At 43.2% G+C, this 25,376-nt stretch overlaps 2 protein-coding genes across 8 annotated transcripts in view; one reads left to right on the top strand and one right to left on the bottom strand.

Moving 5' to 3' along the window:
- The window catches only part of LOC117558362 (dipeptidyl aminopeptidase-like protein 6), a gene marked incomplete in the record, with an annotated part of 66,302 nt that extends 61,187 nt beyond the window's left edge, over positions 1-5,115 (top strand). The window contains 9 exon segments of the mRNA XM_034234505.1: positions 107-205; positions 321-390; positions 2,078-2,272; positions 2,369-2,423; positions 2,530-2,632; positions 2,733-2,788; positions 2,922-2,994; positions 3,089-3,162; positions 3,878-5,115. Coding sequence (XP_034090396.1) covers positions 107-205; positions 321-390; positions 2,078-2,272; positions 2,369-2,423; positions 2,530-2,632; positions 2,733-2,788; positions 2,922-2,994; positions 3,089-3,162; positions 3,878-4,027 — 875 coding nt within the window.
- A 1,568-nt stretch (positions 5,116-6,683) lies between these two features.
- Positions 6,684-25,376, bottom strand: part of arhgap21b (Rho GTPase activating protein 21b) — a 39,084-nt gene continuing 20,391 nt past the window's right edge. For 5 of the 7 annotated variants that reach the window (XM_034234470.1, XM_034234471.1, XM_034234474.1 and 2 more), the window contains 17 exons: positions 23,394-24,966; positions 18,495-18,641; positions 18,193-18,295; positions 18,038-18,083; positions 17,366-17,488; positions 16,959-17,258; positions 16,111-16,172; positions 15,863-16,005; positions 15,620-15,762; positions 14,088-14,246; positions 13,884-13,962; positions 13,684-13,757; positions 13,489-13,578; positions 13,112-13,279; positions 12,307-12,412; positions 9,878-9,909; positions 6,684-9,779 (listed from right to left, as the gene is read on the bottom strand). In XM_034234470.1, coding sequence (XP_034090361.1) covers positions 8,202-9,779; positions 9,878-9,909; positions 12,307-12,412; positions 13,112-13,279; positions 13,489-13,578; positions 13,684-13,757; positions 13,884-13,962; positions 14,088-14,246; positions 15,620-15,762; positions 15,863-16,005; positions 16,111-16,172; positions 16,959-17,258; positions 17,366-17,488; positions 18,038-18,083; positions 18,193-18,295; positions 18,495-18,641; positions 23,394-24,966 — 4,926 coding nt within the window. In that variant the 3' untranslated portion in view covers positions 6,684-8,201. The remainder of the gene's footprint in view (positions 9,780-9,877; positions 9,910-12,306; positions 12,413-13,111; positions 13,280-13,488; positions 13,579-13,683; positions 13,758-13,883; positions 13,963-14,087; positions 14,247-15,619; positions 15,763-15,862; positions 16,006-16,110; positions 16,173-16,958; positions 17,259-17,365; positions 17,489-18,037; positions 18,084-18,192; positions 18,296-18,494; positions 18,642-23,393; positions 24,967-25,376) is intronic. The other 2 variants (XM_034234472.1, XM_034234473.1) reach the window with 2 other exon arrangements.

The raw sequence follows: 25,376 nt of genomic DNA, 5'->3' as shown, positions 1-25,376 counted from the left end.
CAACTTCACCACGCACAGCAAACTCTATTGAATTGTATGATTGTTTTGAGTGATGAAAAGATTTGTGAAAGAGAGATTTTAAAAAAGGACATTTTTTAATCCGCAGAGGTGTTTGACGTGGAGACAAACGAGAGAGTAAACGACACGTACAACAACATGCAGATGCCCATAGTGGATAACAAGACCATCACCATAGACGACTACAGTACGTACTCATGTTGAATTAGCGAATACACGATTTACTATGAGTACATCCTGATGAAATAACAGCCACTCATCTTGTATTATAAGATCCGGTAACCGTGTCTTATCTGCTATAGCTCTGACGATGCAGATCCTGAAGCCAGCTGGATTTGTAGAAACAGCCCATTACCCCTTACTGCTGCTAGTGTGAGTATGAGTACGCCTGCTGTTTTATCGCAAAGACATATCAGTGAAACAGTACGAAGAATATTATCAACACTTGAGTGCATTAACTATGATTTACTTTCATTATTGTTCAAAAAGGATACTGCAGCAGTTTAATATTTCACACATTTAAATGTAGGGGAATCACAGGAGTCTTGTTAAGGACAGAATCATTAAAAAATGTGGATATCCATGAGTTTGGGTCAATATCTAAAAAATCTGGATCATACATTTCCCATAATGCTTTAGACACCACAAGACAGTGCAGTGATTCCCGCAGAAATGAAATATACTTTGGGGGAACGACTCGGGTATCTGATCGTTAATCACCGGATAACTTTATTTTAACTATATACAAACTGGTGAAATTTAGGAGCGGGGCTAGTCCTAGTGGGCTACCCAGGCTGAGTGACAAGGTGGCATCCAGGAAACTGAAATGTGCAGGTCACTGCCATCGACACCAGGAACTTCCAGCTGGCAAGTTAGTACTCTGGGAGCCAACACACAGGCACCGACCAAGAGGGCGCCCCACGCCAACATACGTGGAGGTGCTGAGGAAGGATGTGGGGGTGGAAAGCTCCACAGAGCTGGCCGGGTGTATGGAGGACCGTGAGGATTGGCGAACCCGTTGGCAAACTCGTCTAAGGACGACCTAGTAGTAGTAGTCCTTGATTGGCTCAAGTTCACACCTTTTTAGGGGCGGGGCTAGTGATGTTGTCCCGGGGATGCTTAGGAGTTGATAAAGGAGATAATCCCACTGACGTCATCATTTGATTCCAAAAGTGGATCTGGACTCGCGCCCATAGAGGCTGTTTACCAATATAATGGCTCCCCCCAAAGTATAATTTATGGGTGGCTCCCCCCAAAGTATAATTTATGGTTTTTTAAGTTTTTTTTACTCACTGAGCACTCATTGCCACCAATGCAAATGCAAATGAGTGCTCACTGAGTAAACAAAAACAAAAAACACACAAATGATACTTTGGGGGGAGCCATTATACTTTGGGGGACCCCCAAAGTATTAACATGCTGTGGGAATCACTGCAGTGTCATAATATAACATCATTTAATATGAACTAGTATATGCTGGATTAGATTCTTCATTGTGAACATTGTAATGATAAGGTTGTAGTGAATTGGATTCTGTTACTCAGCAAGCTAATTCTTGTATTTCCTTGCAGCTGTTGTGTTCCCTTTAAACCTATTTGTACAATGTTGTGTTAAACAGTACATAGTCACCTTGCTAACTGAATCATGTTGCTAACTGAAGGTCCACCATGTGCTCATTAAATGCTAACATTAGCCAATAATGTCCACCCTGTCAGCACCGTGTATATTTTTGCTGTTTGCATGTACTTTGTCTGCTTGCAGTTCATTTATAAAAAAGTGTGGGAGCTTGACCAACATGCATTGCTAACAGCATAACATCTACTTAATACAATGAATATGAAGTTTAATGGAAAATCTCAGCTTATTTTCTTTGGAAATGGGGAAGTCTCAAATGCACCTTATGGTGATATTGACTAAACCCTCTATTTGTCCGGTTATGAAACCAAGAATACGAAGATCAAATGTGTGTATTCCTTTAAAGATGATTCACATCTCATTTTAATCTCTGAGAAATGTGTCTTACATTAAAATGGCTGACCTGGCTGTGGTGTTGGCACAGGGACGGGACCCCCGGCGGGCAGATGGTGTCGGAGCAGTTCAGGGTGGACTGGGCCTCGGTCCTGGTCAGCAGCTTCAGCACCATCGTCATCCGCTTCGACGGCCACGGCAGCGGCTTCCAGGGAACCAACCTGCTGCACAAAGTCCGGAGGAAACTGGGAATACTGGAGGAGAAAGACCAGATGGAAGCACTGAGGTTCAGACTCCTGCTTTCACTGCAAGCATGACGGAAAACAAAGCCTTTTTGATTCCCGAAACATTGCAAGTTTGACCAGTTTTCTTTCACTTTTAGGTTCATATCCAAAGAGACTTATATTGATAAGAGTCGAATGGGAGTTTATGGAAAGGTAAACACTCACCACAAAGAGGCTCCTGAGAGGCTCACACCGTTATATTATTATCATCCTAACGTATTAATTAATTAGACTTTGTTTCTCCCCTGCCTTTGTTCAGGCTTATGGAGGATATTTGGCCACGTTGCTTCTGAGCTCTGAGGAGTTTACCGAACTTAAGTGCGGAGCAGCAGTCTCCCCCATCACAGATTTCGAGCTTTATGGTATAACTTCCACGTATTCTTCTACCATGAACATGTTAAAGAGATGCTGAACGAATACAAACATTTCCTGACTCTGTTTTCCCTCTTTCTTAAATTGCAGCATCTGCATTCTCAGAACGATACCTCGGCTCAAAGACAGATTCCCAAGTATATACGGTAAGGTGTTATTGTTTCCTTCCCTTATCCAAATCCCACACCCAATTTGTTAAGCTATGAAGTATTAAGGGTCATTATTGAGATGGTTAGTATGATATATATTATATCGTGGGATTTTCTGTCTTTCCTTCAGAAAGCGAGTTTAGCGCACAAAGCGGGCCTGTTCCTGCAGAAGCAGTACTTGATCATTCACCCAACTGCTGACGGTAACTATAACATTTCTCAATAATGCTGTTAGTGAAACTGTTTAACTGTGATCACCACCTAATGTGTTGTCTCATCTCTTCTCTACCTCCACAGAAAAGGTTCACTTCCAGCACACAGCCAAGTTTATCAATCATTTAATCAGCAAGAAGGCCAATTACACTCTACAGGTGAGTTTGTGAGAACCACTGCTAGATTCATCATGTGGTTGCACATAGCACTGCTTTCTTCACAGAGCAAGTGTTGTCACAATAGCCGTGATACAACATAAAATGCTATGACCTTTTTATGATAAACTAAAGGACTTTTTTGTTTAGGCATTTCTCCCCTGAGAAGATAGAAAGATTGACTGGAAAGAGCGAAGGAGGGGTTGCGACATGCGGCGAAGCTGCCTATTGCGCTACCCAGGCGCCATCATATCTCTTTTTAATGCATACTTCAGTATGGCTTTTTTATGGGAAACTTTTTAAAGACAATTTTTATTGCATTTATACTATTTTAAAAAAAATAACATTTTATGACATGTCTAATGAAATGTGTACGCTCCTTATATTTTTGTAACGACAAATGTACATAATATAATTTTTAAGACATACAATAGTATTACTTTTGTAAGACATACTATACTATGAGTATGTTTATTATATACTTTAGTAAGGCTTTTTATGACAAAATATGTGGTCTATTCTAATTACTTTTTTGGAGAAATAATGGCAAACTATACTAGGATACTTTAAGGTAAACTACGACTCATTTTTTGAATTTTTACACACAGTTAATCAAGACTTTTTGGAATGTCTAATCAAAAATCATTATTAAAAAAACATGAATAATGAAAATATTCTATAACTCTATATAAATCCATTCCTGGGTACTTATTTCCAGATCTACCCAGATGAGGGCCACTTTCTCCACAGTGACGGCACGCAGCAGCACCTGAGCCAGGCCCTGGTCAACTTCTTCGAGGTGTGTTTCCGGGTGCCGGAGATACTGACGGAGGAACCGGAGGAGGAGGAGGAGGAGGACGACAGTTAATCTCCTCTGAGCAGCCCCTGGCCAGCTTTACAGCACAACATGTAAGAGATTGTTCAAACCCAGCCAACCCACAACACCTGCTGTCCAATCAGATTTAAGCTCTACTCTGAAGCACCTGCATGTGCTAAAGGGGCCTCGACCTACAACCCCTCCCCCCCTGCCCTCGCGATCTCAGATGTGAACCTTCTCTGCTTTGGAATATATGGACTAGTTCGCCCTCTAGTGGACAAATGGAGGATCAACTTAACGTCCGTTGAGCAATGTGACAAGGCACATTCATCGGTCGCTTTACTGCACAAAATATCCCCTGTGAAGATCAACTGAGATTTAACTTTTGAAAGACTGCCAGTTTCATTAACCTTGCCAACCAACTTACTGATTATTGTGTTCAAGAGTATAATTACTACTTGTTTCTCCGAATTTCTCTGTTCAGTGTCGTGTCTTTAAATGGATGTCTGGCTGCATCAGTCCGTAGTTGCTTTACCAAACGAGGGCAATGTTTTAACTCCAAAAAAAAGTGTCTATACAGAAATAGTTACGACATCACATTTTCCCTCTTCCTATTCCTGAATTGAACTCTTTTTCTTTTAGTCGCTGTGCCTTACTGTGGGTGAAATGGTCATGTTGGGAGCCCACATGATACTGGAGTAAATATGGATAGGCCTTGTCTGAACTGCAGACTCACAACTAGATAATTTAATGTTCCTCAAATAATAGCCAGTTATAAGTGAGGGACATTTAAATCACAAAGCATGGCACAGTTTTATCTTAAAACATGGAGAGTACAAAATAATTGTATGGCTGCTTGAAAGATGGTATTATACTGACAGAAATGTAAAGAGTATTTGCAAACACAGTTCTTGATATTTACCTTCCAAACTGGCATACTGGTGAGTTAACTATGCTGAATTTTCGTTATTCTGAGAGTTACTTTGACTTGTGTGTGAATTGGCTCGAGTCTCTCCCCTTGTCACTTCTGTTAGTATTGTCAGTGGTTTCTAGTCAGCTGATGTACAAAGTGTATACATATTTTATTGTTTAAGTCTTTGTTGTATGCGCAACTTGTATATAAAGCGTTTTGAAATGTATCTTGGAGTAGCTTTCTTTGTCACTTTGTATTATATTAGTATGCAACCCAACAACATACGACTGCTGCAACATTGTATTGTTTAAAAAAAAATCCTAAACCAGTATATACCTTGCTGTGTGTAGTAGAAGTACTGCAGTAACATTGAAGGCTTAAAGTTTTTCCTGTGCAAGCAAAGGGCCATTTCACTTTAATAATAAGATTATCTTTCTTTTCGTCTTGATCCACCTGTACACAAATCTGTCTGAAAATCAGTTCAGATGTTGGCCACTTTTTAATGTCTTGTTTGTTGGGGTTGTGCAACCATTAGCCAATAAGGCAACCCCTGCCCACGTTATCACCTGAATCTCCTCCTACAGTATCATTGTTTTTTTTATAAACCAAACACTTTGCAGAGGGGCGTGGCAGTTCAATTGTATTTAAAGCTACAGACACAAAATCAGCAATTTTGAAACAGGGCTGAAACAGAGGGGTTTATGGGATGCTAAAATGGGTGATCTGTTTGGTATTTCAGCCAAACACTTCAGAGACATGTTTTGAATATATCCGACACCTATAATATGTTGTTGAAAAATAGTAGAATAGGGGACCTTTAAAATGTTCAAATACATGTTATGAAGTTGGTACTTTCTGAGATAAGAAATGTAACCAAGGCCCAATCCCAAACCACTCCCTCGACTCTACCCCTCCGTGACGGAGTGAACTCCGTCTGTAGCGACATTCGCAGCTCAACGAGGCTCCCTCCTGTCAGATGGGGGGAGTAAATACAGCAGCAAGCTTTGGGACGGCCTCTCCTCTCTCCGGCAGAAACAGGAAATGCCGTAACAAAAAGTTTAAATGAATAACTCAAATGAAACTCCAAACATCTTTCATTGCGTTTCAAAGCTCTTTTAGTTTTAAACCTGATGTTTATAAGCTTCTTAGTTTTTGCAACGGTCTGTAAATATACACAACTTTTTAATAAAATGCACACATTTACCTTTTTCTAGACTAAACACAGGTATGATCGTAAGTTAAAAACATATGAGGTTGTTAACATCGCAGTTTATCAGTGGATGTTTCCTGACGGACACACACAGCGTGACTCCAGTCAGGTAGAGACCGGTCTCAAGCATGGATCTCTCAAGTCAGCACCGCTGCAGACTCGCTGTTTGAGGGCTTGATAGCCCACTCCCCCTCCACACCCGTTGCTTTGGAACAGCCCTCAATATGGCGGACCCTCCGCGTGAACGCGCAAACGGAGGGGTAGGGTGTAGGGGGCGGTTTGGGAATGAGCCCAAATTGCACAAACAAGATGGATGAAATTAAGAAATATTGTGTCGTCCAGATTGCCAATAATGATCAAGCAGGAACAGGATTATACTTCTGTCCCATCAGCTTGAAGCGACTAAAATCATTTTTGACTGCCTAAAAGTACAACTGCTTTTAAACATTGATTATGAGTTTACTAAATGTTGCTTTTTGTCAATATAAAGTAATCTTGGTAGATTTGTTTGGTCTTTCTTTGCTGACAATACTCTTGTGATTATGTTCTACAATGCGACAGGAAAAAACACATTCATGACCATCTGCCATTGACAAAATTTATTTCCAGTGTTTCAGGAGTCTGTCCGAACCCCTCTAACAATCAGAGGACACAGCGGTGGTACAAACAGTCCAGCACGATGAAGAGTTTCCTCATGCCTCTTTCCTCAGAGAAGTACCAAACTGCCCACAACACCCGAACAGGCCTCATGAGCAGCATCATCATCATCATCATCGTCTCACAATACTGAACTTAAATCCTGCAATCTGATAGAAATGAAAAGTAAAGCAGCTAAAACATGGCATGTATATGTACATTTAAGTTACTTATTTTACAAGGAATATTTAAAATTCAAGTTCTGTTAAAATCAAAATATGAAAAACAGGAGAGAAAAAGAAGTATAAAACATGTTAAGACCGGAGTGGAATGCCTAAGTAATGGAAGATCGGCATTTTGTTACATAACTCTTAGAATGACAGAGTCGACAGTAAAAATGTCATTCACAGTAACATCTTCGTGTATCTCAACAAAGACAGTATGGCACCCTTAACAATTCATTGTGAGGCACTTCCTATTATGAAAAAAAACATGATTTTCCGATTTGAATACCCAATTTCTTTTAACTTTTTTTTCCACTTTGCAATCTACCGCCAGCCACTGACAGATGTGTGAAGCACGAACACTAAAAACACAGCATTACAGTTGCATCAGAGGGATGTTGTTCACTGCTCTTTAAACCACATAACTGGGATAATTAATAAGAACTCTATTTTCCGTTTGCATAAGTCCAGTGTCTCCTCGTCACCTCTGTACCTTTGGAGAGGCCCCCTTTGACAGCGGAGAGCTTGTAGGCAGTCCCACACACGGGCTGTACCAAAAACACTATTCAAGTACACAGAAAAATAGGAATATGTAAGCTTTAGAGTGAAACACAAGCATCTAAAGCTTTTAGTCAGTATTACAGCAAGCATGTCTGTACATTCTTCATTTGGTTACTGAGAGACTCTGAACATCATAACTTTCTTTACACAAAAATAGTTCCTCTGCAATACTAAAAACTCTTTTTACTACTTCCTATTCATTCTAAAAGTCAGTTTATCCTTAAAGCCACTTAGCTAAACCTTTAAACAATCTTAACTCGTGTCACTGTTCACACTTCCTTGCACAAACTTCACAGGCTCATTGTTTCACGAGCGACAGGTCCTCTCGATCTTCAGCATAACGGGGATTTGTTTTAGGAGAAGATGTCCCCCTGCTGCGCCATCCCAAAGTCATTTGTCAAACAAAAATAATAATAAAAGAGAAATTTAAAAATGTATAAACACCATTTTGTTTCATGCCTTATACATGAGCAAGGTCAACGATCCCTGTGTGCAGTAATTCTCTTTTCATAAGCACACACAACAGTTAAAGACACACACATACACACACTCTGGACAATTTTGTACAACATGCTCATTCACTAACGTTGGTCACACAACAGACATTATACTGTCAGACTCCCAAGTACGTACACATCTCACAGGCGGAGAACAAACACAGTCACACGCGTCCAACACTCATCACAGGTACTGGTAGAAACGTGAATGGACCACCTGGGAATTTGTGAGTTTATGTGGGTGAGCGGTGGCCGAGAGGCTCAGATTTTTACTCAGGGGGGCATCCCCCCCGTTCAACACCTCAGCGGGACGAGGTGGGAGTTCAGAGGAGGACGAGGCTCCGAGGTTCTGGGAGTTTGCTCGGCACAGCCCCCCCTGCTGGTCGGAGAGGTCCAGGCTGACCTCGGGGTTGCTGGTGCGGTGGCGCTCACGCACAATCCAGTCTCTAATGGAGAAGTCCTGAGAGCTGCACTTTGGCTTCAGCTGGTCCACAGCCGACAGCTCCGAGCGAGAGCCGATGCCAACGTGCGACCAGCCTCCCAAAACTGACAGCTCTGCAAAGTCCCTCTGACCGCCCATGGTGTGTCTGCGCCTGATGTTCTTCTTCTTGCTGCGGCCCTCGGGGGAGCGGCTCCTCACGCTGCCCACGCCGAACATGTCGTCCACAGACATCCTCAGACGCACCTTCAGCCTGTCGGTGATCTTCAGCTTCCACGCCGGCTCTGCCTTGTCTAACTCGCTCCGAGACGAGGAGCTGAGGCTGCCTGTGGAGCGACCGTTGCCCGACCCCATCACACACGACAGCCTGTTGGAATCTTTATCGCTCCAGGCTCCGTCCAGTGACGACTCGCTGACGGTTTTCTGTTGAGCGGCTTTCTTTCTGGAGAGCGTGTCGCACTCGATGAGTCTGTGGGAGGGGAGCGGTCGAGGAGCTTCCTGCTGCTCTCGGTGATCCGATCTTCCGACTGTGAACACCGACAGGTCGCTCTCGCTGTCCGTCTCCATCGGCCGCCCCTCGCTGATGAGCTCGCTCCTCTCGTCGTCGGCGTCGTCGTCTCCGCCTCGGCTTTCCGCCACGGACTGCACCTCTGGGCTGAGGGTGCTGAGCTCAGCTCCCGTCAGGAAGGTCATGGAGGAGGTGGTGGAGTAATCCGAGGTGATGGAGCAGACCTCCGCTCCGAGCCCGCTGGGGCACGCCTCCGGACCCGGAGCGGCCGCCCTCGCTCGCCTCATTCTGGGCACCGAGGCCTGCGAGCTGGTGCTGTTCATCGTACCGAGGTCGGACACCGTGTCGTCGTAGTTGGAAGGCGCGTCCGACAGAGAGGACTGGTGAGCCATCGGCATGCGATAGCTGAGGTTCGGGGAATGGGGGGGTGAGGCGTAGGGGGAGCTGATGTGAAGGGTGGAGGAGATGTGTTTTGGAGGCAGCGAGGGAGAGGGCTGCGATGTCCGGCGGCTAGAAGGAGATTCTTTCACGTTGCTTTTGTCAAGCTGTTCCTCTGAGCTGCTCCTGAGCTTTTCCTTCTCACTGGCTTCATCCGTCTCCCCCTCCTCCTCCCCCGTCCGGCTGCCAGGGGACCAGGGAGGCTGCTGCTGGCTCTCCCCCGGGAGCTCCTTCTTGGGGAACACAGCGTCCAGGTCGTCGTCTGAACTGCTGAATTGAGCTTTGTCCTTGGGCTTCTTTCGTTTGCGGCTGGCGAAGAAGGAGGAGCGCAGCATCTCTTTGCTACACTGATCCTTCCCTGACCCCCACAAGCCCTGCTGGTACAGAAACAACACTCATCAAAACGACGGACAAAAGACAGCAAAGAAAATGAATTCAAAAGACTTAGGTTAACAAAACAGGAAAAGGACATTACCTTTGATTTAGAGGAGTCACTACATGCTGAATCTGTATCAAAGAGAAAAGAGCCATTAGTAAACGTCTGCCGACCATCTGAATGACTTAAACAGTGAACATGAAAGAGGCGAGGCAGATTGAAAGTTTGTACGGAGTGAAACTGACGGACACGATGAGAACAATGAAAGCAGACGACACATTTTTGGCTCACAAGAGGACGAGAAACCACACTAAGCATTGTGTGAAGAAGTGGATGAAGCAGCAGAAGAGGCCTGAGATGATGGATGAGAGAAGAAGTGAAAGTCCAGCAGGAAACCAAGACACAAAAAGCAGCTCATGCTCATGTTTCGATGGAACGACGGCACATCACGGACAAACACGTCAGTCACAGAGCATCACATCACTACAACCAGCTGTAGCCATTCTTTCCCAACTCAAGACATCACAGAGGAGGGGGGGTGATGAGATAGCTCAAACTTTAGGGGCCTGAGCTGAACAGTCACAGTGAGTGTATGTCGTGGTCGATATAGCTGGCGCAGGCAAGCCTCAGTATAATGAAAAGATTGCTCTTACTCCAAGCTAGATAAAGTCCTGCGAGGCCTTCTAAAATGTAATCTGTCATACTCAACAACATAAAAAAGCAAATCAAAGAGTTCACAAAACTCTCACTCTGCCAAAAGAAGAAAACACGCAAACTGCAGCTAACAAAGATAAGCAGATTAATAGCCCTCTTCCACCAAACCAGTCACAGGAACCATGGCGCCACGAGAACTCGGGATCTGAGTCCCATTTAAAGCATTTTAAGAGGAACTTGTCTCTATTGTTAACATCAGGAATGCCTGACCCTTGCCTGTATGTTAGGGATGGGCTCCAGTGCATCCTTATCGTTTGAATTAAGCTCAAGGGAAGTTTTACGAGATGGACTTTGACCAATCCCCCCAAGTACTTGGGCAAATAACCAAATCCTCTGGTTAAAGATGTCTGGGCCCCTGAAAGAGTTCCTGGGTGGAAATGGGCTATTAATGATCAAAATGAGGTTCAAAATGTGTGCTTGTCAGTGTGTTGGGTAGGAAGACAGTGTGTGTGAGGGACATTTAAGTGACTGATGTAGGTGTTGGATGTTATGTAACAGAGACAAAGATTTTGAAATAAAGACATCACAGACAACAAATCAAAACGACACAAAAGGAGGCACCTGAAATAAAAAGCTATCCGTCGCAACAAAAAAACACTACATAGACACAAGCTCGTCCACTGCTATATGACAGCATGTTGTGTGTGTGTGTGTCTGTTTGAGTGTATGTGCTGGGGAACATCCAGCTCAGTCCCACAGCTACGACCCCCACCCTCAGACATCATGACAGAGTATGCCACATGACCGGGAGAGAACCTGAGGTTGACCGTACCATGCTACTTGTCCTTGCGATCAGCTTTAGAGACAACAAGAGACAGCAGAAGGGCTTTCAGAGAAAGTACAGCAGCATCGCTCTGTATCCCCTCATTGTAGGGTATTAAATATGAGACGTGCACACCACAGGAAAAATGACAAACATCGACTTCTCTTTCTTTCTTTTTTATCTTTTTTCCTCCTTTCGCCCAAATTTAAAAGAGCTGCGGGTTTCTGCAGACTAGGCAGCTACACTGGGCACAACACTCGTCCTTCTTCCTACAGTCCCAGCTGTCCATCACTGACATAACAGAGTCCACCAGCGACATCATCGAGTGATAGACGCCGCCCACTTGGCCTGTGTCAAGATTGGGTCATGTGTGAGTGCTGGACAGGAATAGGGGAGAAAAACAACACACTACACACAGAAGGGCAGAGGTCAGAAGGGTTAAAACTTCCACGGTTTATTTTGGTTTGTTAGGTTTTCTTTGGGAAAGAACATGCCGGGTTCACGTGAGAGACGAGGAGGAGGGGAAGAAAAGAACTGAAAGAAAAGGAGTCGTCGTCTCAACACAGGTAAAGCACAGGGAGAAAAAAATGACTTGAGCGAGAGGAAATAAAGAGTAAAGCAAAGAAATGAACGGAAATAAACTTTAACTATTTGGCCAAAAAATAACACCAACAGCGAAACAAAACAGACTTTTATCCAAAAACAAACAAATAAATAAAGGCTTAACGTACTGCAAGGTATTTTTCAATCATTTTCCAATGGTTAAAAAGTATTTATTGAAAGAATACTGAAAAAGCTTGCTTAAACAGAAACAAATAAAATGTTAACTTAATAAACGTGGTTTTGCTCAAAGCATTTCAAATGATAATAGACAAGGCGTTCATCGTCTCAGCATAAAGAGTTAACACACTTCTAACATTCCATCTTAGAGTAATTGCACAGATATTTGAATGAACTGTAATATCATGACATTTTGTATTGCTGTTAATATAATATTTTTGCTGTGGTGGTGCTGGACCGTGCTCCTGAGAGGAAACCCTCAGAGACTTACCCGAGACTTCGCCCGGTGACGCTGACGTGCGGCCGATGTTACAGAGCAGGTGGTCGATGTTGGGCACGGGCTGAGACTGCACCGTGCTCTCCTGCTCAGCTGTGGTCTGGAGACAGAGGTGGGAACCAGAGGAGGAGAGAGAGCAGAGAGAGGATGAGTGATTGAATAAAACACTCAAATACATGCACAAGTTAATTGTATCTAAAGCGGCATTGATTGTCTGACTGAAAGGATTCATAAATTGGAGTAGCTTGGTTCTGTTCTCCACCAACAAAGTCATTTGAGACACTGCTAATACAAACATATTGATTAGTTCAGCTTGAAACAGCAATATAGTGCTGCAATAAATAAAATATTAATTCCAATCTCATCTTTTGGCTTACCACAATTAAATGAACATGACCGACTGTGGTATTGATGTTTAAAAACTCGGCTGCATATCAAATAAAGTGCTGAACTTACATCCAGCCACCAGGGGGCGACCAAGATGTTTTGCAAAACCTTTTTGTACTATTGTACTATTTTATTTGCTTCTTTGCAAATGAATGTGGTTTAGCAGCCGTCTCATTTTTATTTAAGATGTATACATTAACAGCAATAAAGCGTATTCAAGTGAAAGCATTTCATTTCAAAATGTGAAAAGGGGCAATGCAAATTTCTCTTGTAAATAAACATGACGACTTGTCTTAAAATAAAACTGCCATAAGCATGAACAGAAATAGTAGGTTTGTATATGACAGTCGATTTCTATCTATGATAAAACAACAACAAAGGAAGAAGAAGGAAAACATGTTTTGCCACTGACCACAGGGTCCTCGTCCCCGTCGTCAGTGAAGAACCACTCGTACTGCTGGATGAGGTTCTCAACTATCTTGCACTGGTCCGGCATGTGATTGACCATGTTGGTCATGTTGTCCTCAGACGTCCTGACCAGCGTAGGACCAAACACTATCGCCAAGTTACGAGGCTCCATCTAAACAGATGAGGAAAGGACACATTCAAAGGTAAAAGTGCTTTTATTGTCACTATGTTCTTATTACAGGCTTGTACAGAGCAAGATAGAAAGGTTCCAGGGCCAGTCAGGTTTAATTAAATAATCCTCTAAAGGACACTGGATTGAGGAAGGATTAGAGGATGTTACCTAATGACATTAACACTGACAGATCCTGTTAACTGCCGTACCTTGTTCATTTCACAGTTGTCAGAAACCTTCCTGAGGTGAGCACAAAGGTATTTCAGAGTTTCAAAGTGATGATCAGGTAATTCTTGTATCTGCAAGAATTAAAAAAGGGAAGCAGTTTTGTGATTAATGATATGCATAGTATGTAATGTAATGCAATTGAAATGAATACTTCTCATTTCAGATGTTTCACTAACCAGCCTCTTGAGCTCCTTTAATCTCTCCACTGTGTCTTCTGTTCTGTTGGCTTCAATAAAATCTCCATACTTTTCTGTGAATAAAGCAGAAAAACCGTTACTTTGATTTGAACATAGAGGAATCAGACAGAATATTCAACAATATTAAAGTCTTTGTTTGTCATATCTTGGTCACGGTCAGTGTATTTACAGAATCTCACCATTTGTAAACATAGGTTCTGGAAGTTTCCGGAAAAAGGACTTAAGTAAACTACTGATGACATTGAGGTCCCGCCATTTCTGCAGAAAATCGAAAGATGGAGAGAGGGTTAAGCCAAAGCTTACAGTACAGATCTGTCGCTGCTAATGGATGTTGTCAGTAAAGTGGAACACTGTACTGCGCAGCCCGACTGTCAGTCACTCACGTCTTCCTGGACGTCAATGTCGTTCATGCCTTTGCTGTTGAGCTCCTCCTGCATGCTGGAGATGGCAGCGTTGTTCCCAGGCACTCTGTAGATCCCTGTGTACTCCAGACCTCTCTCCTCCACCACATTACAGCATACCTCCACGATCAGAGGAACAAACTGCACAACAGGAAGACGTTAGATACGACAAATCACAAATATGTTGAATCTGAACATTGAATAAAAGCCTATATGCATGCATTCATGTGTCATACACATTACATAGACACATTATTGTCTTTGACAGGCAACCAATTTTAGCTACCACTTCGGCTGTCGGCTTGATATAAAAATCTATATTTTATGTTTTTGTAGGTCTGTCATGTTAATAGTTTTATTGCATTTAAAAGATTATTTAGAAACTAGAATGGGAGTTTTTTAATATCCTAAATAAAAACCACATCAATAAAATAAAACACAAAACCAAAAGAATAAATTACATGGACTCTCAGGCTCTGTTGACAAAAACGCTCTTATGGCGCATTTCCACTGCAGCGGTTAGCTCGCTGTAAGCGTGCCGAGCTGTGCGGGGCCCGTTTTTGGTTGCGTTTCCACTTAGCGTAGTACCGGCTAGCGGGTACTATTTCACAGTTTTCTGGCCCCATAAAATCGAGGTTCTTTCCGGGCCAACAACCAGGCTGAGTATGCTAAACTAGAGAGAGAATCGCTGGCAAGGGGGCTACAACTACAACAAGATGAACATATTTTACTGTGATTTAATTGTAATACACGTTTTCAAAATGATGCCGAAGTAACAACATACTGATACCGGTTAGTAAAAACCATGAATTAATGCTTTGACAAGTCTGCAGACAGACGGCAGGCGAAAAACCCTTTTAAAATGCGTGTTTTCTAAATGGAGATCGGTCAAAGCTAACGCAGCATATGCTCCGACCGTCCACACTCACAACAACGGCCTATACAGACATAAATAAACCAGCGACTGTATTCGCCATGACAGACAGTCAGTGGTTTGTACTTGTTTAACTTTTGTCTAGTTTCTGAACAGATATGAGGAGCTGTGAGTGCTAACAGCTAACGGCTGTGTTGTTTTTCTGGGGTTCTCATTGAAGATGACGTCACGGCTCCGCCTACACTGCGTTACTTTAGATACTACCCCAGTTCCTAAACTGTAATGGGAATGCGCCATAAAGTGAGCCAGTCCTAACGAGGCCTAGCCATACCGAGCGAGGCCGTGTAGTGGAAATGCGCCATTAGTCTACGCAATGTCAAATAATGTTAGGGGAAAGCCTTCTTGTTTATTCTGGCATCATGGTGGGATTCTTATGTAAACTAACAAGAAAGTAAACATAACGTTCAATTTTGAGGTCTGCAGAAATGATTGCGGTCGTGTCCATGGATGTCATACAAATGGTCTAACAGTCTTTGTGATAGGCCTATGTGCATGAAAGCAAGATGCTATAAACAACCCCTGAATGCTAAACTACAGGAGCATTTGCTATTCCAATACATGGAGAGAGGATGAGACTCACCCTGTTAGAAAGTGCAGCTGGACAGTCATCAAGCCGCACCCCAAACGTGACCCCAGCTGGAGTCTTCTTTTCAAAGGGTTTCCTCATGATTCCTGCAATGCCAATTTTCCAAGCAGCCCTGTCCCGTGTTGGACTGGAGTCTTCTGACAGAGCAAAGAAAAATATATGCCCATAAATAAATAAATGAGCCACCTGTCATTAGAAATGCCCTCTAAGCACACTAAATAGAGCTGGTGTGTTTACCTTTCAGCGCCCTCCGATCGTCTCCTGTTCTAGGAGAATGAGGGCTGTGGCTCTTGCCTTCTTTACCTCCCAGGAAGGCTTGTTTGATACTCAGGGACTGGCGGGAGGATTTTGGAGAAGGTTCAGATCTGCTGCTGGGCGTACTGACACAGAAAAATAGCAACAAAGAACATACAGACATATTACATTAGGTTAGGCACACTATTAAAACGGGTAGATATGTGCTGGAGATGTGGCATCCTGCATACCTCATCATGTTGTATTCTTTGATCTTTCGACTGATCAGGTCCTGACTTGTTACAGCAGCATTCTGTAAAGACAGCAGGAAAACATTAGGGACAGTCATATAAAGTACACTTTTAAAACTGTTTATTCTAAATTAAATAATGGTTAATTTACTTTTAATATCAGTAAACAATTGTTAATTACTTGATATTCCTTGTTAATCCAACAAAATCATTGTCTATAGTAGGCCTTGCATGTCATTTTATAACATGATTGGATAAAGACATGTTATCAGGAGTCTTTATATAAATATTCCACATTATGAATGGATTTCATGTTGAGATCAGTGGTGGGGGAAAGGGCAATGCTGATAAAAGTGCATTGTTTACTACAACAAGTACTGCAATATGTACATTTGATTCTCCCTGCTTTTAATCCTAGCTAATCATGTGCTCTAAGACCTCCTTCTCAGATAAATGAATTCTTTCCAGGAATTTTCAGTAAATGAGTTCTGGCTGAAAAGCAGCTTACTGCTTGGCTCAGTCTGAAATGTTTCCCTCACACCACAAGCAAAGCTACCTGTATTTGTATTTGTCCTTCCCATGTCAAACACGTTTTTGATTACACTTTATTGCAAAGTGATTGGTGCTCCTGGAATTTCTACAAAACTACGGTATAGTCTGGTTCCTTGTTTTGTTCATGTAACTCTAACCAAGTGCTATGCAGTGCCCTGAGCACATTTCACTTTCTGAGAGGATGAATATCTTGCCTTTAGGGTTTACATTTCTCAAGACTTCCATCATTTTAGCTGGAGGTGATACTATGAGCGATCATCATGTGGTTTGAAATGTGTTTCCTTGCTAGAACGCACCTCTTCATCGGGGTTACTGTTTTCCTGAATGACTCTGATCCAGTGCAGCATGTCGTCTCTTCCCTCTGCCTGGAACAAATACTCGCAGTCTGAGGTGGTGAGTCGCAGCACATTCTTGCGTCGTGTGTCGCTGTAGGAGATGTCAATCAGACAGGCCTTGATGCTGATTCGCAGTGGTTCCTCGTCCGATGGCGTCGAAGCATGAGACTGTGCATCCTTCCTGTCCTTGTAGAGGGTTAGGATATAACCTTTCAAAACACCATACATCGGCTTCCATGATCTCATTCCTCCACCAACACGCTGCAGAGGCACGGAGACAAGAGAGAAATACTTACACGTTACGAAACTCAAAACAAAACATTAGTAATATATTGCTGATAAATGACGGCAGGTGTATAAAGGCATACCTTATTTTTATCTGTACTAAGTTGCCTGAAATTGAGGAACCCTTCTCTTGTGGAATCAACAAAGATATCGGCGGACGAATCCCTTCGAGATCCAGAATCAGAAGATTTATTACCGTCCAGAGCCTGAAAGAGTGGATTAATGACGCGTTTTACTCATTATTGGTAGACAGTTCAGTGTGACATAAAACATTGGGGGAGTGAGAGAGGAAGACTAGAGGCTTTAAGAAATTCTAGGCTAGTCAAACTTGGGAAGTCAAAGTTACATGGTAAACGGGACATCCTTATAAATAACACATTTAAACATCTTTGTCTCAAAAATCTTCCCAAGGAAGCCAGAGAGGGTAAACTGAGAGGGGGAGACTAAATCCAGGAGATTAACGCACTTCTTTAAATGAATGAAAACATAAAAAGGGCTGATATATTTAGCAACAAATTCCATATTTTTACACATTTTTACAGTAAAATATACATTTGTTAAAATGGCATGAGTTTCAAGTTTAAATGTTTGAAGAAAATTACAGTTTTCATTTTAGTTTGCACATGCTTTTATAGACTGCAAGCAAGCTGGACATTTCAGGTGCATTTCAATGAAAATTCTGACCAAATAATGAAAAATCTAATGCATAATGACATAAAATCTAGCGTGCTGTGAGAAATAAAATAGTTGGTTACCTTCCTCAGGCCCCTAAAACTTGGCATATTCTTACTGGCAGATCTCCTAAAAAAGTAACAGAAACATTCAGAATTCAAGTTAGAGACAAGGTCAGACAGATCCAATAAAATGAGAATAAAATGCGAGCAATGGCCTAATCCTAGTATGCACTGACCTTCTGCCCTCGTCCTGGTAGGTGTCCAGACCCTCATCGTAGGATTTGGACCGCTCTGTTTTACTGGCTGTATCAGACTCCAGTAAAGCACTTCTCAGGGACTCTATACAATAAAAAAAAAACACATGTCAACATTTATTTTAACCAGTATTGAGAAGTAACTAGTTACATGTAAAAAGCAAATGTAATTGTTATTGGTTAAAGTTAATGAGAAAATGTTTCAATCTCAGTCATTTCCTTTACCACCAAGGTATTCTGTAAAGCAAAGCCTTGATTGACATAAACCAACCCAATCTGTTTACCTTGGTCATGTGACAGCTGTCGGCGAATAGGAGGGCATGGTGAGTCTGGAGAAGAGGGGCCTGTAGTTATGGATTGTGCAACAGATATCACAGCGGAGGGTGGAATGGGAGCGGCCTCCCGGTCCACACTGGGGCTGATTGGCTCATCTACAATAATAATAACAAATATTCAGTGTAAGCACAGAGATTAGATTTAGATGTTGTGGCACAAGCAACTACCCTTTTTACTGCTCTTAATATGTGTCCCTAACATCCACATAAAACGTGGCTAAACACCAGGGCTGTTTCTAGCTTTTTGGGGGCCCTATGCAAGATGCTGTTTGGGGTCCCTAGTTTTTTTAACTACAATGGGGGGATTCCGAGGCCTTTAAGATGATCTGTGGAGACGCATCAATCTGTTACACTTTAAGAGGAAAACAGGCTAATTTCACGAAAACCAAGCAATTGAAACTTACAAAAAATTATATTAAAAAGGTAAACAATAAGGCTCCTCTACGTCAATAAATGCAAGAGATGCAGCATTTTCTCAACAATATATAATTTACATTTTTCATCTTCCTCACTCATTGGCTGACAGCCCAACGATGATTTGGACTTTATTACCCCAAAAACACAAGTCACAGCTTTGCTATCATTGCAGTTGAGTTGTGTTTATATATATCCTACATTTGATTTTTAAATATAATGCTTCACCAAACACAGGAGGGGGCTTGGCGGTCTACATTAAATACGTCTAACTTTAATTCTCCCCAAATATATTGAGGCTGAACTTGAACTTTCAGATTGGGGGCCCCCTAGTGGCCGCGGGGGCCCTATGCATCTGCATAGTCCGCCTATAGGAAGAAATGGCCCTGCTAAACACCATCTGTGGGATCTAGGAAAGATGTAAAACAGTGTTCCTGTGACTCCCGTCGATAACGTGCCACACCAAAGCTGAGAATCAGAATGGATCATCTTCTGACAAGTTTCTTGCGGAGATAGAAAGTTCTTAACACTTGAGTACCGCTCACTCCTGGCACTTCCAGCCTGTAACAGCTCAGACTACAAACTGCTCTTTGCAGCGGAGGGGTTTTTGGAGCTACATTTAATGCCCCGGCCACACGAGGACGAAAACGGCCGTTTGCGTTACTGTTTAGTGTCATATAGACCATTCGGCCATACGAGGACGACCGAATACGGCACTAAACGACTGAGGAAACGATAACGGGTCCCAAGGTGGATAGAACGGCATACGCAACGCTCTGGGGGGTCAAACGGCTCCGTGTGTACGCCCTATACGAACATTTTCTGATAGTGATTGCGCAATAGCAATAGCCCCGCCTCTCCCCACCCCACCTCTTCTGCTCACCTCCGCTTACCCCGCGCCATTGCTGATGTGTTTCGCCACCAACAACAACAACAATGGCGGATCGCAGAGTTGCTATCGTGCTAAGAAAGCTACTGACCATGCTACAGTTCTTTGTGCAACATCTACAGCAGACTTACACATCCAGGGGGGATCTTACTCGCTGCTTTTGTGGATATGTACTGCAGCTTCAGCGATCATTTTCTGATAATGATTGCGCAATAGCCCCGCCTCTCCCCACCTCTGCTGCTCACCCCCGCGTTAAAGTAAACTGCACACTGAATTCAGATTATTTATCTTTCTCTCGATATGGACATAAACGCGAGAGAAGTCTAATCTGACAGGACGGAGACACCTCTCAAACTAGCCTACCTAAACTAGTTATAAATATGTTTATTTTTACTGTCGGCCGGGTCACTCCTTACTGGATCAGCTGCTGCATGAGACTGACGCTGTCCAAAGAGAGGGAGGAAAAAGAGAGGCTCCGTGTATTTTTATTATTATATTATATAGAGTCGTTATTCATTTGTTTTAAAGCTCAATAAATAACAAAGAAGACCTTTGACCGGCACTTTTATAATTTTGTCGGAAGGTTTAAACTTTAATACACGTTGACTGGCGAAAAACTCTGACCGGTTCCCTCGGCCCCCACCGCGGAGAATAAACAGAAGGGCAACCATGACAACCATGCTTCTTCGCTGCTTTTGTGGAGGAAGTTACAGCGCCACGTACAGGCTCCTGCATATGTACTGCAGCTTCTCCAGCGGTTGGAGCTAAACGGAGCGGTCTCGTGTGGGCAGACACTATCCGGATAACTATTGCGTGTGGACGGAAGCTTGTTTGCGATTGCGTTTGCGTTAATCCTATGCGTTTAGCCGTTTTCGTCCTCGTGTGGCCGGGGTCTAAAAGCAACTGTCCTAGTTCCAGAGTGTTCCCAACTCTGAAACGGGGCATGGGAAAAAGGATGTCACCATCTTACAAACAAGGCCTGATAGGCGATCTTAATAAACATCTGCCCATCACTAATACACATCATTATGTACCTGACAAGTCTTTCATGTTTATCTACCCTCTACGAAAGATAAGATGACCACTCCATTCTGCTATACCTCCCAGACATCAAAGACTATACAACAAACCTTTAGGACTTTAACTCAAATGCATGCAGATAGCTTGCAGAGGCAAAAATGCAGCGAAACTAACCAATTGGGTCCTTTCAGGTTTAATGCTCTCTCTGCTGACAGGCCATACACTAAGCAGCTTGCTATAGCAACACCCGAGTAAAAACGGTTTTATCGGCAACTCCATGGAGCGTCTTTTGTTCAAAAACTCTCACACTTGGATAATTAAAGGTGTTAAAAAGTATATCCAAAATTAGGCTGCATGGCTAAAAAACAATTAAACTGACAATTAAAGGACCAACCTTGCTTCCATCATACCAGCCATTGTTGTCCAAAGAAGGTAAAATATATATGGCCTGCCTATGATGGATTGGGCTATTGGGCTGATAACCACCCAGAGGGCTTTGAAACAGGGCATTGATGGAGGCCCAGACGCTTACACAATCAGGGCAGTGTTCTCCTGGGCTGGGGCACCAGTCCTAGCGGTGTTGCGGCATCATCACTGTCACTGCCTGCTTTGTCTGTACCTGCACCTGGCCAACCAACGTTATAGAGACCGCTGAAGGAACAGCCAGACACTGTTGCTAAGCCTTAAAGTTTAGGGACCTCATTGATAACTACGTACTGAAGGAATTCCTCCCGCCCATCCTTATCTAAATAAATGGCGTGGACAATAAACAATACCCTTGTTCATACTAAAACGAGTGCGCATATGCAGGTTTTCTTTTGAACGAGGGGGATATAGAATGGGAATTGACTCTTTTCCCACTGCCAGAGTAGTATGGCATTCAGTTTTTTGTGTGTCACGTTCAACATCACGGACTTAGCCTACTCAGGCCTTGTTGGGTTTCTGACAATAATGAAGTCAATTTCTGTATTTGTCAATAGAATCTGGTATCTTTGAAAAAGCATATTAATTGTATGTTTTGTTTAATAAATAATAATAATCCCAGTAGATGTTACCTAGTATATATATATATATATATATATATATATATATATGTGTGTGATTACTGCCGAGTCATTTGTCCTTGGAGTTTGTAACTTTCTCCACTAAAGTCAAAAGCCAGATGATAAGTGTGTGTGTTAGTGTTTTTTTTATTTGTATCTCCAGTGGGAAAGAGGGCTTCAGTAGAACCCCAAGGGAACTACTTTTTCAGTAAAACTTATTTTGCAACATATGTTAGATTATTTTTTCCCTGAACAGCTTCAAAAGACCCAATTGTAACGCAGAACTCTTTTCCCAGGGGTCAAACTAACACCTTGCAGTGCTGTCGCTGCCTGTGGCCTAGTTCCTCCATATAGTGCACCTGCTTAGAACAAAATGTTTCCTTTATGTTCTTTCAAAATATAGGTGGATCAGACGTTGAAAGCCACCAACAATATGCTGACTTGGGTCTTTTAATATAAAGTCCAATCTTTCTAAAGTTTATTTTGTTACTTTCAAGTAACACAAAGACCTAAGAAAAATCAATGATTACCTATCAATGATTAAATGGATGACCGACAGACGGACAGCCAAATATACACAATACATATTACATAAAAAAAGACAGATGGAGAAAGTGAAACAGAGAAAATAAGTATCCACACACATATTTTCTTCAACATTTTCAACCTTACAGAAGAAAAAGGTCTTCCATCCACTCAGGCTTGCCAGCAGCATTGTAATTGTAGCTTTATTCTCATCAAGGCACACATATAAACATGCTGAGAGTTCCTATAAATTATGTATTTTTCTGACAGCTGAACTGATTACGCCAGATTCCCTAAAACAAGAATCATTCACTGAAAAATCTTGGCTGTAAAATTCAAACTAGATTTAGAAATGTCTGGCACCACTACCAAAACCTGATAGAAAGCATATTAAAGTAAATTGTTTGATAACCTCTGGAAAGGGTATGAGGTAAAACATCATCAGCTCACTTCTGTTGATGACATCTATTTAAATCACCCGACAAATCCATTATGGAGCACTGAACCATAAAGTAATCCATTCTGAAGAGAAAGTCCATCCAAGAAAACAATATCTTAAGAGGAGAAATTCAATATTTTCCAAAAGGTTTAAGTCATCCTTCATTCGGCGCCTGTTAAGCCGATCCCACAAAACCTCTCTGAATGCCACAAACCTGATTCATAATAACATCTTCCCACATAGATGCATTTATATATAACATTCTGTCCATCACTGTAAAGACACACACTAAAAGACACTCCATCAGATTAACAATGAAACTATAGCCGTCTACAGTCTCCTGAGTCAGTATTTCCTCCATCTCTTTTAAACTGGTTTCTATTAGCCTAGCATCTATGGTGAAGCCCTTTAATCTAGCTACAGTATCAGCACTGTCAGTTTTCCACAAGTTACTATGGATTTCTGCTGTTGCCATGACAACTTTGGGCGGCAAGGCTTTCAAATGATTGCTCTCTTACCGATGAATGGAATGGAGTCCAGAGACTCATCCAGGTTGCTGGAGCAGGAGGTGTGGCACTGTTCCTCGAGGCGGCGCATGCGCATCTCTCGACGTGCATCGTTTGGAAGCCAGCATGCCGCCACATCTGCTGTGGAGTCTGGTCCGTCGTCGTTTACAGCCAGGATGTAGGAGGGGTGCCGCAGAGGGCTGGGGTTCTTTCCAGCCGGGGGTTTCTCCCTTAGGACGACGCCAGTGTCTGTGGGGCTCCGCCCGTTGACCTGACTCTGGGAGTCTGGGTGGGGTGGCTTGAGGATGCTAGGTCTCTGACGCATCTGTTTTGGTGTGGAACATGTAGAAGACCTTTGTCCGACTAATGCTGCGTCTCTGCCTGCCTCAACTGCCTGCATCATATCAGCCCCGATCCTACTCAGGCCTCGTTGGGTTGGGTGGGCGCAATGATTTCCTTTGGCTGCAACTCTTTGGTCAACAAGAGAATGTTCAACACTGGTGCTTTTTCCAAAATGTGAGTTTCTTTCTGAGAGCATGGGTGAAGATCTCATCTGAAGAGAATCTGGTCTTTTAGAGTAGACAGAAGGGTTATGTGGCCCCCGCATGACACCGCTGTATCCAGCAGAAGGCCTGTAGAGCATGGCTTGTCTGGGGATAGACTGTCTGCTTGGCCTCGTACCTTGGTCCCCCCTTCCGTATCCTGCTCTCCTCTCATTGGGCCGAACCAGCTCTGCAGGGTCAACATAGTCTGTTGAGCGTGCCCGGGCTTTGTGCATAAGGCCATCTTGGGAAACGCTTCGAGGTGGCCAGTTCCTGGTATTGCCCATTCTCTCTGCACTGCTCATGCGGTCCTGGGAAGCACTGCGTGGGGCCACTTGAAAATGGGGTGGAGGTCCTTGGTATGAGCGTTCATGGGAGGTACTCCTCCGCCGTATCTCTTTAGGGACCCAGTCCCCCCGGGGAATGTGATGAGTAGGACCAAAGGTGGCCTGACCGGATGCTCGCAAATTGTCGAGCCTCTCCTGGATAGTCCGACTAGCATGGGAATGGATTCCTTTGTTGTCAATGTACTCCCTGTACGTTTGGTATGTGCGCCAATCAATGTTTTGATTGTTGCCTGGGTAGTGAGGTGCATGACCTCCATATTGAACCATTCCCGGACCACTGGGAAAGACATCAGCCTTTCGAGGGTGAGAATACTGGGCCAGTGACCCAGGCCTACCCCTGACAAAGACAGGGTCCATATAATCTATCCTATTTGCTGGACCCATGCGCCCCATTTGGGCAGCTTCAGGAGGAACCACCACAGTTCTCACGCTGTCATTGCGCATGCACACTGCCATCTGGCTTTTTGGGTACGATTGAGGAGGAGGAGATGGGGGCACGGTGATCTCCTTGCGGTACCCATGGTCCGTGGGTGCTATTGGCCCTCGGCAGACCTGCCCTGCTGAGTCTGTTGCCTGGGCCATGCCCGTAGGCTTACAGTCTACTCTGGGGTAGCATACTAGGGGTGGGTCAGGAATGTGACAGGCATTTCCACTGTAGCTGCTTCGTCCACGGATGTAGGCATCCTGGGAGTAGGCCTAGAGACAGAGCGACAAAGCAGTGTTACAATAGATACAGTACAAGCTGCATTTGCAAGTGTGTGTAATATTCAACAGTGTGCTACTAGATGCTTACAGAGAAGTCAAGTGTGATATTACAAATGCGACTGGATGCATGTGTGTGGGCAGTGCATGTTGCAGTAAGAGTGAGTGGAGGCGTTAGCAGTTCAGGGGTGTCAGTGGTCTTCATCTGCTCCTTATTTAGAGTGCTAGTGCTAGTGGAAGAAATGAAAACCTTTTATAGCTCAAAACACCATAAGATAGATGTATATTGGTATTTATAGGTAACAAGTTCAATATTAAGCCTGTACTGACATTTTCAGCAAAGATTGCGTAACAATCAATACATGTTAGAAAAGACAATCAAATAGCTAATACTCCACATATTT

The sequence above is a fragment of the Gymnodraco acuticeps genome, unplaced genomic scaffold, assembly GCF_902827175.1.
Source record: "Gymnodraco acuticeps unplaced genomic scaffold, fGymAcu1.1, whole genome shotgun sequence".
NCBI lineage: Eukaryota > Metazoa > Chordata > Actinopteri > Perciformes > Bathydraconidae > Gymnodraco > Gymnodraco acuticeps.
Note: the sequence above shows the minus strand (reverse complement) of the source record. Positions and strands in the feature narration are given on the sequence as shown.